The 12094-nt window shown below is 41.4% G+C and overlaps 1 protein-coding gene across 3 annotated transcripts in view; it reads left to right on the top strand.

Moving 5' to 3' along the window:
• The window catches only part of CPO (carboxypeptidase O), a 34442-nt gene extending 22621 nt beyond the window's left edge, over positions 1-11821 (top strand). For all 3 annotated transcript variants that reach the window (XM_079132988.1, XM_079132987.1, XM_079132989.1), the window contains exons 5-9: positions 1417-1527; positions 2637-2727; positions 3872-4074; positions 10551-10635; positions 11422-11821. In XM_079132988.1, coding sequence (XP_078989114.1) covers positions 1417-1527; positions 2637-2727; positions 3872-4074; positions 10551-10635; positions 11422-11684 — 753 coding nt within the window. In that variant the 3' untranslated portion in view covers positions 11685-11821. The remainder of the gene's footprint in view (positions 1-1416; positions 1528-2636; positions 2728-3871; positions 4075-10550; positions 10636-11421) is intronic.
• Positions 11822-12094: the final 273 nt, after the last annotated feature.

Raw genomic sequence — 12094 nt, forward strand, 5'->3', positions numbered from 1 at the left:
TATTATTTCATTGAATAGATTGTTCATTCCTTTGGTTTGTTTCTCTAAGCCTTCCTCAATCCCAATAATTCTTAAATTTGGCCTTTTCATGATATCCCATAATTCTTGTAGATTCTGTTCATGATTTCTTACCATCTTTTCTGTTTGGTCAACCTTGTTTTCAAGATTAAATATTTTGTCTTCAATATCTGAGGTTCTGTCTTCCAGGTGTTCTATCCTATTGGTTATGCTTTCTATGGAGTCTTTAACTTGGTTTTTTGTTTCCTTCATTTCAAGGATTTCTGTTTGTTTGTTTTTTTTTTTTCAATATCTCTAACTCTTATTGAAATGATCTCTTGCTTCCCGTAATTGCTCTTTTAACTGTTGATTGGTGCGATCATTTAATGCCTGAATTTGCTCTTTCATCTCCTCCTTCAATGCCTGCATTTGCTCTTTCATCTCCTCCTTCAATGCCTGCATTTGCTCTTTCATCTCCTCATTTGCTTCCTTGATTGTTTTAATTATGTACATTCTGATCTCCCTTTCTGACATTTCTTCTGCTGTGCTATCATTGGGTTTTATTGATATAGTATCTAGGTTTTTTTGGGACATTTTCTTCCCTTGTTTTCTCAAATTGGTCAGATGTCAGTGGGACTCTGTGATATTGCAGAATTCTTCTATTGGCTTATAGTGTCCCTGTAGATTTCCAGTATATCACCTCCCAGCCTTCAGTAGCCTGAAGTCTTGGTGTAACTCGATAATGCAGTGCTTCCGAAGAAAGCTGCCCCTAACCCACTACCGGTTCCAGGGCTTGGAGCTGGCTCTGTGTGGAAAGGCTCTCACGGAGGGCCTGCTCCGAGAAGCTGGTTGTGTGGGAGGAGCCCACCGCTGGAGTGCACAGGGCTGCCTGGAGAAGACTCTAGCTGCCCTGCCCTACTCTAATAAGCTGCCGGAATCCTGGCCTGCCTCCTGGGTCGAGCTTCACCGGGTGGGGGAGACTCACCCCATGGCTCTATTTTAGTCCGCCCCTCAGTGCCTCCCCTTCTTGAATCCTGGGTTCTGGAGCGACTGGAGATGCAGTCACCCTCTAGTCCGCCATCTTGGATCACCCCGTGGAAAAAGCCTGCAGCCGGAGGGGGCAGGGCCGCCTGGAGAGGTCTCTGGCTGCCCTGCCCTGGTCCCAGAGGCTGCTTGCAGGTCGGAGGTCTCTGCTGGTTTGGGGACTTGTGGCTGGCTCTGTGTAGAAAGGCTCTCACTGGGTGGTGTGCTCCGAGAAGCTAGTCTAGAAAGGCGCTTCCCGCTGGAGGGAGCCTGGCTGCTTGGGGAAGTCCCTGGCTGCCCTGTCCTGGTCTCTGAAGCAACCTGCAGGCTGGAGCTCGCCGCGCTGCTGGCTCCTAAAACTTCACAGAATCAAACGTTTGTCTCTTAAATTTCCAGATTCTACAAAACTATACTGATAACCCAAGAATAAGCAGGTACCTGAGGAACCTCGACTTCTATGTGCTTCCAGTTCTTAACATAGACGGCTACATCTACACCTGGACAACCGTGAGTATGCCAAGTCTGGTCCTGGGATGTGTCATGAACTGAGCTCCACACAGGCTCAGGACTCCAGGCTCACTTGTTCTAGCTACCCAATGATGTGGTTCCCAGGTAAAGAAAGCGACCCCATATTGTTTTGATAAAAATCAGCTGAACATTTTTCAATCAAACTGTCAAAGTCAATTTTAGGATTGAGGAGACCTAAAGCCTTTGTAGAGTTGAAATCCAGCAGGGGTGTTTTCTCTGTTTCTGACAGCTTCCCAGTTTTGTGGTCCAATACTCTTCCCTACCGTCTTGGTGATGTTAGTGAATTGCCCATCACTCAGGTAGGATTTGGTATGAAACTCATATACCAACCCGTATCTGCCTCAGATCAGTTCTGGAGGCATAGGGAATAAACAAGGTAGAAAAACTAAACAAACCTGTGTTTTTCAACACGATCATTCGTGTAAGGGCAAACATCCCATCAAGCCTTCTTGTGGAGTAGATAGTAGACAGCTTTGTCTTGACAATGTCACTCCCTCTTTCTAGGGAGCACTTCCCCTCCCTCTACTCCCTCCCCCGAAAGGCCCTTCCTGGGGCCTCTTTCTCTGGAGCAGGCTTCCTGGCCTTGTGTGAATGAAGTCCCTCCCTCTGAGCTTGGCTGGTGAAACTTGTCTTTCTCTCCTTCTCCTCTCATCAGTCATCTGCTTCCGGAAGTGTGCAGAGACCATCTCCCATACACCTGGAACGGCCTTTTTCCATCTGTCAAGCTATTTCCCTTTCATCCTATATCACTCGGCCCTTAGAAAGGACTCTGAGACGTGCTCTGAGTAAGCAGGTCATGTCCACAGGCACAGCTCATCTGCTCCAGAGGAACAAGCCCAACTACCTCCTCCAATTTGATTGTTTACACATTTGCACACTTTTGGTTGTACAGATGTTTCTATTATTGGGGGTCGCTAGTCCATCTTCCAGGCTAAAAATTACATGCATAGGCTTCACAATGTTCAAGGCAAGTTTTTCCAGACAATCCTAGGAAACATTTTTCACATTCAAGGACCACCTGTCATCACTAACACTGTGATTTATGAAACCTTGGAACGGCAACATCCTTTTTGGTTCCTCTGTTACAGGATCGTCTTTGGAGGAAATCCCGTTCATCTTATAATAATGGCACATGTTTTGGATCAGATCTCAATCGAAATTTCAATGTGTCCTGGTGTAGTAAGTACATGTCTACTAGATGGATTGATAGGGGAAAAAAAAAGAGCTGAGAAGCAAAGAATGAGATGAATTACTAGAGATATCATTTTTGAAAATTTTGCATAGCTCTCTGAGCATTCTGTCCAGTTTTATTCCAAAAGTTGGTATTGTGTCTATAGTAAGAGTCATTGACACTCACCGACAGGACTCTCTTTAAGTGCAGATACCTAAACCAGGACAAAGCAGACCTAGATCAGTGCAAGTGTATCTGAAATTCTTCACTTTGTTTGAAGATCTTTAGATCAACATAAAGAAAAGGAAAACCAGAGCATTATCCTTGGGGATTATTTTACAGCAGGGGGGTAGCAATAAGCAAAGCAAACATTTTCTCCTCCTTATGGCACTTCTATGTTTCCAAATCTCAGTGTGCCCAAAGAATTGGAAGCAAACAGAGGCAGGAATGGTTAAGAGCATTGCCACTCACCAGATGGCAAGGGTTAAAATTCAGACTTGGCAGCCGAGTGGTCTTGGAAAAAAAAAAAAATCACTTCATCTTTCTGCTTTAATTTTCTCCTATATAAAATGTGAGTCACCGTAGTCCCACTTTGTCAGAAGGTCACCATGAGGATTACATGGGATGCTACACGGGAGCGCCTGGGTGCAGGCTGAGCATGTAAGAGGTGCTCAACTTGATTGATTTTGATTAATGAGCTTTATTATTGTGAATGACGAGGACTAGTTACATCCTTGCAAAATAGCTCTAATAAGACTTAAGCCTGTAGGACACTGAAGGAGTGACTTAGGCTAATAACATTGTTGGAGTCAGACTTAGGAATTTGGAGACCGATTCCCAAACATTTGTTTCAGGGTTCACCACAGGTTTAAGTGAAGATTACTAAAATGCCATCTTGTTTTGCATCCTCTCTCCTGGGCCATGGAATTGGTTTCTAAATCCTAACCTCAGGCCTCCTGACTTCCTGAGTTGTTTCTTGCATATTTATCCCCAGTGACTACCCAAGCTGACTGATTTAGTCAGGACCGGCTTAGTCAACCAAGGGCAAGCCCTGATGCCACCTGCAGAGGCCCCAGGCAAGGGTGACTCCTTGCCCTCATTCATTCATGCCCAAGATCATGAAGGCTTCTTTGTGGCTTTCTATACCTCCAGGTACTGGTGCTTCCCCAAACTGTGAAGATTTGACATTCTGTGGGACAGGACCTGTGTCTGAACCAGAGACTAAAGCTGTGTCCAGTTTTGTAGAGAGCAAGAAGGAAGACATTTTGTGCTTCTTGACCATACACTCTTATGGGCAGCTCATCCTCACCCCGTATGGTTATACCACAAATAAACCAAGTAACCATGAAGAACTGGTAAGTCCTCAGCTCTGAGGTCTCTAGAGAAACCCCAGGAGGACCTCTGCCTTCCTTTTCCGGGTCTCCTTTTGTAAGGGAGGCTCCAGCCTCCCTTGTTTTCTCTCAGCTCCTCCTTATTTTCTTTTTCCTGCTTTTCACTCCTTGCCAGATGCCTGCTGGGAAGACTTTGGGTTAAATGCTGCTTTACCTACATTAATTAACTACCTGTTTCATAAAGTGTCAAGTTGGGAGACATCTTAGGTATTCTCCTACAATATAAATGAGATGATTATGCTAATAATCTGCAGAAATGAGCTTTCGTTTCTGTAAATTCTCTCGAAGCTCCGATCGGCAATTATAGCTTTTGAACCATGCTTTAAAGAACTTGCCAGCTGTTAGCGGAATATGGCATATCTGAAATAACATGGCTAAATAATATCTGCTCTCTTCTCTGCTAAACACAATGCTCTGTTTTCTTTTAAACTCTTCCTATATCATTTGCCTGGGAATATCTGTAAGGGAAAGTACCAGCAAGAGGCAAGCTAGTGCAGGGAAATTCTTTTGTGTTTTAGCCAGGTTCTTTTCTGAAGCTGTTTACCCAAGCACTGGTGGGCAGAATTGCTAAAAAGAATTGAACTCTTTGCTCTTTTGTGAACCTGAGGACAATAGTCACAAATCAAAGGGAGGGTACATACAAAATTATTGTAATATTTACTCTCATTATTCAATTTTTTTTAACATTTCTAGTTATGGTGAAATAAACTTAATAGGAAATCTACCATCTTAGCCATTTTTAAACTGTAGAGGCCAGAATATTCATAGTTCTGTGCATTAAATTGACAGAACTTTTTCACCTTGTGTAATTGAAGCATAGTAGCCATTAAACAACTACTCTCTATTTTCATACGACCCGTCCCTGGCTACTGCCATTCCACTCTCTGTTTCTATGAGTTTGACTCTCTTTGGTTCTTCATATAAATGAAATCATACAGTATTTGTCTTTAAAAATTTTTTTTTCAATTTGTTCTAATTAGTTGTACATAACAGTAGAATGCATTTACACATTTTGATAGATAATACATAAATGAAGTATAATTTCTCATTTTTCTGATTGTACATATATTAGGGTCACACTGGTCATGCAGTCATGTATGTACATGAGGTATATAATGTCTGTTTCACTCTACTATCCTTCCAACCCCCATACTCCTTCCTCTCCCTTCACTCCCTTCTACTTAATAAAAAGTACTCTATTCTTCCCTCCCCCACCCCTTTCACCCTATTGTAAATTAGGATCCACATATGAGAAAAAACGTTTGGCCTTTGGTTTTGGGGGTTTGGCTTTTTTCACTTAGTATGATAGTCTCCAACTCCATCCATTTACCAGCTAATGCCAGAATTTCATTCTTCTTTAAAGCTAATATTCCATTGTGTATATATACCACATTTTCTTTATCCATTCATCTGTTGAAGGACACCTAGGCTGGTTCCATAGTTTAGCTATTGTGAGTCGATGAGGCTGTGTCACTGTAGTATGCTGATTTCAATCCTTTGGGTATATATTTTATTTATATTTAGTTTTTTTTTTTTTTTTATGTGGTGCCAGGGATCGAACCCAGTACCTCACACCTGCCAGGCAAGCACTCTACCACTGAGCTACAACCCCAGCCCCAGTCCTTTGGGTATAAACTGAGGGGTGGGATAACTGGGTTAAATGGTGGTTCCTTTCCAAGTTTTCTGAGGAATCTCCATACTGCTTTCATAATGGTAGTATTTGTCTTTTTATAACTGGCTTATTTCATTTAGTATAGTATCTTCAGAGTTCATCTGTGTTGTAGGATATGCCAAAATTTCCTTTCTTTTAAAGGCCAAATTATATTTCATTGTATGTATATGTCATGTTTTGTTTATCTGTTTATCCACCAATGGACACTTGGGTTGCTTCCACTTTTCAGATATTGTAAATAATGCTACTATGAATATGGGTATGAAAATATCTCTTCAAGACCTGCTAAATCTTTTGGATATATATCCAGAAGTAAAATGGCCAGATCGTATAATTTCATGTTTGGTTTTTTGAGGAAACACCTTACTGTTTTCTATAGTGGCTGCACCACTTTATGTATCCACCAACAATGCACAGTGTTCACTTTCTCCATATACTTGCCAACGCTTGTTACTTTCTGTTTATCTTTTTATTCTTTCAAAGAAGCTCCTTATTATGTGAAAATACTGTAGTGGATGTGAGATAGTCTGCTTTCAGAGGCCAGGTGACCTACTGGTTATGTTATGCTTCCTGACCCTCTCCCACTGGAGAATGACCCTTATAGCCCAAGATCTGGATACCAAAGGATCCAGATACAGATTTTTGTTGGAGGGAACCCTTCTACCAGCAGTTAAAAATATCTAGCAATACTCAAGTACCTTTTGTACAATGACTTTTTCATTCGTTGGTCCAGGAAAACTTGTAACTTGATCATTTTATAATTGTGGAATTAACCCTCATTTGACAAAATCTTTATGATTTACAAAGGGATTTTTCAGCCACTATCTCAGTTGATCCTATGACAACAAAATAATCTCACTCTGGAGATGTAGAATTGAGACCTTGAGATAACTGTATTTGCAGACTCCTATGAACAGGAAATGGTGGAGGCCCAGCAGAACTCCCATGACCACCTTCATCCACTATTCTCATACTTTCACTCTCTACCCAGAAAGTGTTTGCAACTTTTAGCAGCAATGATCTATTTAGATTCCCAGTCAACTATGTGCCGTTTCTTCCTCATCTATAAGCTCTGAAAGTTTCTTCAATAAAGAAATATGCAAAGCAGAGATTTCAGTCAAGAAGCTCAGAACTTTCCACATGCCCAGTTTCTGTGATTTTAGTTATAGATTTCTCCTTTCTCCTTCAAGGAAGCTGTGACAAATGTCTCCAAAGACATTCCAGATTCTTCATGGGAAGGGATCTTCCACCAAGAGAAAGATCTTTGATGGGAAGGGCTTTCCACCAGCGTTTGTACACCCCAGTATTTTTCTTGGGTGACTTCATTCTCTTTTGGTTCAGGAAGACAAATACTACATGACTATATTGCAAGGTCTGTATTCAACAGGTAGAGGCTCTTGTATTACTGATAGGCTATCTGGTTAGAACATAGTTGACAAAGGCTAGAGTTAGCAAGAAGGCAAGAGGGACTTGGGCAATCACACGGACACTACAGGGTGGTAACTTTAAAACAAGAATACTGGCAAATCCTTAGTATCATACATAGAAACTGGAAAATTCTCTTGTATCTCTTATAGTCCCAGGTGCTGAAGACTTAGTATAAATGTTCAATCTAAGACTCTTCGATAATTTTTTTCAGTGTGAAAAATTTGCAATCATGCATTAACTTTATTGAAACCACGTGGTGGTGCTTTTATATTCTTGGGGGTAGGTAAGCTTTGATATAATAAACAAAGACACAGAATCAAGCCAATTGCTCCAAAGATATTTCCATTTCTAGCACTGTTTACAACCACCAAAGACTAGTAATTAATCTCTCTGTATTTACAAAATCAAAAACTTTTGGAAAACATGGTAAATATTATACTGCATGACAGACAACTTGGCAATCACTATGTAGGGGAAACATTACTATATATAGCCCCTTTTAAAACTGCTCTGGTAATTAGAATAGCTCTAAGAATTCCAATGTTTTACATGCTTCCTTTATTTCCATTTTAATTCTTTTCATATCAGTCTCTGTACTGCATCCCAAGCCCTGGTTCTCTCTTGCACCATGTACATGCCAGGTCCTTAATCAAAGGTTTTGTATACCTGCCTGTAAACATGTTTACTGGCATTTCTCTGGGCCCCGTGAAGGAGTTGTTGAGCAGGCTAGAGGTCTTTAGCAAAATATATCATGTTCTACTTGCAAAGAAATTTTTACCAGGAAATGCTTTTAAGCTGAGAAGGGCCACAGAGGTATTGAATCTCTATGCCTTGCAGTATAGCACCAAAAAGAGAGAGATGTACACTAAGAACTTCATCCTAGAGACAGAAGTTGAAGTCAGAATTCCAGGTGATTCTATGGCTCATCTTCTTGGAAATCACCCCGTCTATAAACTGAGGATCAGGACTCTGTTGGACTCTGTATATGCATGTGTGTGTGTGTGTGTGTGTGTGTGTGTGTGTCTAAAACTCTTGTCTGCTTTCCTATAGTAATTGCTACTGGAAAATCCTTAAAGTATACAAAGTCCAAAGGGTTTTTTTTTTTTTTTTGTCCACAAAGATGGGGAAACTGGGAGGACTATTTCCCACCCTACAGCCAGGATTTGAGGAAAAGAAACTATAGAGAATAAAATAAGACTGTCAATGGAAAGAAGACACGATTGTCTAGGGTAAGCTCAGGGTGAGGGGAAGCAAGGAATCACTTGGATTGAAAATGTAACCTGGGGCTAATCCATGAATATCAAGTGAAAGGTAAAGCCCACCATGGATCAGATGATATGGAGTTTCATTCAAAGAAACAGGCAACACGTAGGAATTAAAAATAATTGAAAACAATTTATATCACAGCTAGATGACTCTCAGAGAACTTGGAACTGAGTGTAGTTGGTTATTCATATGGGTGCTCCCCCAGCCTCCTTCTCTTCATTCCATCACAAAGTGGTTCCCTGTATCCTTTCCACCTCTTACGCTCATTTCCTTGCTTGAATTTCTCTCTGTAGAGATCTCCTTTCTGAGTCTCCCCTTCCTCTTATAATTTTCTCTTCTTTCTACGGTGTAAGCCATTAAATGAGCTTTATATATTGTAGATCTTCAGTCTTTCCTACCCATTATCTGAGTTCTAGGCAACTCGAACCCAGGAACTGAGGCAGACCCAGAATTTGGGGGGCAAAGAGAGAGAGCAGGTGCATGACCAAAGGTAGAATTCTCAGCAGCGAGTAGAGAGAAGACACAAAGCTTGGAGAAATGCCAGTTTAATGTGTTCTTATTTTTCTTTTAACTTAGCCAGATCCAGAAAGTCCCAAGTGCCCAAAGGATGCTGCCCACAGCTGCTGCAACACCCCACCACTACCAACGACACCACCACTGACTGCCTATTTTATTCTTCCTTTTGAATTTTCCTGGGCTCGTCCTCACTCTACCCAAGTACAACTCTGTCACATCTTGGCATTCATCTGGGCAGTGCAGAACCAGAAAAGGAGGGACAGCATCTAAAACTAGGCTCAGGATTAGTGAGTCAGGGGATGCATCTATAAGCATAACTAAAACAATGGTGGATCACAGTGCAGGCAGGAAAGACAAGATTGGTGGCATTTCAGTTGAATCTAGGAGAAGTATTGGTGTACACCATTTGGTGGGTGGGATAACCATTCAGTGGGTGGAATACAGCATGGAGGAGTCCAGGGTGGGGAATACATAGAGGGTCTGAGGATAGATATGTGCAGTAGGATTTATCAGAATGCCAGCAAGCACAGCCAATAGGCTCAGGCCTCAGTTAACTGATCTCAGGAAAGGATCTGCAGGGAATAAGTTTGAGACCTTAGAAATCATTTGTTTCTAAGGAATTTCCAATGGAGTAAGGTGGCATGGTGGTGGGTGCAGGGACAGATGTACCTTTCAGTTCAGAAATTCTGTAAGTCTAGGAGAGATGTTATCAGATATCTACAAAGAAAAATAAGAGGAATCATAAGAGAAGCACTGACAAAGGGCTATGGGAGATTTGAAGTGCAGAGAGATAGAATTCAGTTGGGTGACCGGGTAAATCTCCATGGAAAAGTTGGCATCTGAGAAAATCCTTTGAGGTGGGATAGAATTTCAACAGATAGGGATCCCAGAAAGAGGGAACATCCTGAGGAAAAGTAGAGAGACTGAGGAATCCAGGGCATGTCTGAGGAACATTGGGGAAACTTGAGTTTAACTATACTCTAGGGCAGATGTCCAGAATATGGTCTTGGAAAAGTGGGTTAGGGCCATATTGTAGTGGATCTCAAAATCTAGGCTAAGACATTTGTACTTAATTCAGTGAGCAAATGGGAGTTATTGGGAGCTTTTCAGCAAGGTCATGATCATGGCTCTACTCATCTGGAAGCCAGGTAGAATAAATTTGGATAAGGATTGATGAGAAGAAGAAAAACTTATTAGAAAAAGCAACAGACCAGTTCAGGGTAATGAGTCTGACATATGGTCATGGCACTGGAAATGAAAGTTGGTAAATGAGAGAAGGACAGTCAAAGATATCTGCAGGATTTTATGTGTATGCTAGGGAGCATGCAATGCCAGAAATAGTAAAGTCAGAACAGTCTTATTGGTGGGAGAAATGATGAAATTGAAAATGAGTATTTTAATCTGAGTTACCAACAGGCTACCCAGATGTATATGTTCAATGGGAAGTTGGAAAGATGATCTAAAACTCTACAGATCGATCTGGACAAAATACCAAACCCTTGGATTTTCAGATTTATTTTTAACACCAGATATCTGTCTCTGCATTTCCCACCTACAGATTCAAGTTGGACAGAAGGCAGCAAACGCATTGAAAGCAAAGCATGGAACCAATTATAGAGTTGGATCGAGTGCAGATATTTTATGTAAGTATCTTTTTTTCCTCCTCAGTAGTATATAAGGCACAAAAAAAATCAATGGAGTTTGGGTGGTGAGGTGGGGAGGAGAGGAATAGAAGAGCTCCTAGGATCAACAGGGAGTTGTACAAATCAAAATGACCAAGGATAAAAGGAAACTGGTTCAAGTCCACAATCATACTCTCTAGGGATTAGGTATGAACTAAAAGAAAAAAAGTCTCAGACCAGTTTTCTCTGGCTCCAATTAAAAAAAACTGGCAAGTTTGAAAGCACAGGATGAACATTGTCCACTGACCCTTAGTTGATTCAATTCCCATCAAGCTAAGAAAGCAGAGCAGAATGAGTCCTAGAGAAAGAAACTAAAAGAAAATAATTTATTTGCAAAAAGAGGGTATTTCTTCTCCCAGGCCCAACCATCACTTCCTCTGCCCTCTAACCTCCCACCTACATGATATTGCATCATAGTCTTCCTGTGGGTCATTTTATTTCTGTTTCCATCAGTTCACCCTTGCCTTGTGCTATGAGGTTAACTAGACTCTGATTCAGCTAAGAAGCTCCAGCCAAATCTCTGCTATGTGCTAGGTGCATTGCTAGATTATGAGGGCAAAAGGGCTAAATAAGACACTCACCCAGTCTCCCTCTATAAGGGCTGCCCATCAAGGAGATGGAGAAGATGGGTCTCCAGTAATTCTCAATGAAACTTTCCTTTATTTTATTGACTGAGCCATCATTTCCTAGGAAATCCTGTTCTTTTCAAGTGAGGTTTTTACTTCTGCCTCATGTTTTCATTTACAGATGCCACGTCAGGGTCTTCAAGAGACTGGGCTCGAGACATTGGGATTCCCTTCTCATACACATTTGAGCTGAGGGACAATGGTACCTATGGGTTTATTCTGCCAGAAGTTCAGGTCCAGCCCACCTGTGAGGAGGCCATGGAGGCTGTGCTCTCAATCCTGGATGATATATATGCAAAATACTGGCTTTCCAATACTGCTGGAAAGGTGACATCTACTACTGTGCTGCTGAGCCTGCTGTGGCTTTTCACATCTCTTCTCTAAGTGCATCCTACTGAGATTTGCTCAGCACCAGTAATGTGGATGTGGTTGAAAGGAAGGTGTGTGCATAGTTGTAGAGAAATCAAATCATGGAACTATGAACACTTCATTTCAATAAAGAAAAAACATGTTTGCATTTAACTTTATTTTGCTGGTAATCAATTTTTATTACTCTATGAGTTTATTATTAGTTATTGCTACAATAATGCTGCAAACCCCTCTAAAACAGTGATAAATGGACGTATAGGCCAGTAAGGAAGTGCTGCCATCTTGACTGTGCTCATTATGGGTCTGTGGTGAGTGCATAGGGAGCTGGCTGAACTATGCAAGGCTCATTCTTTCAGCTAGTCTGGGATAGCCTCAGTTGTGATAAGGAGCCATAACTGTTCTCAATGTGTCTTCTTCTCCAGCAG

The sequence above is a fragment of the Sciurus vulgaris genome (genome assembly GCF_902686455.1).
Source record: "Sciurus vulgaris genome assembly, chromosome: 3".
NCBI lineage: Eukaryota > Metazoa > Chordata > Mammalia > Rodentia > Sciuridae > Sciurus > Sciurus vulgaris.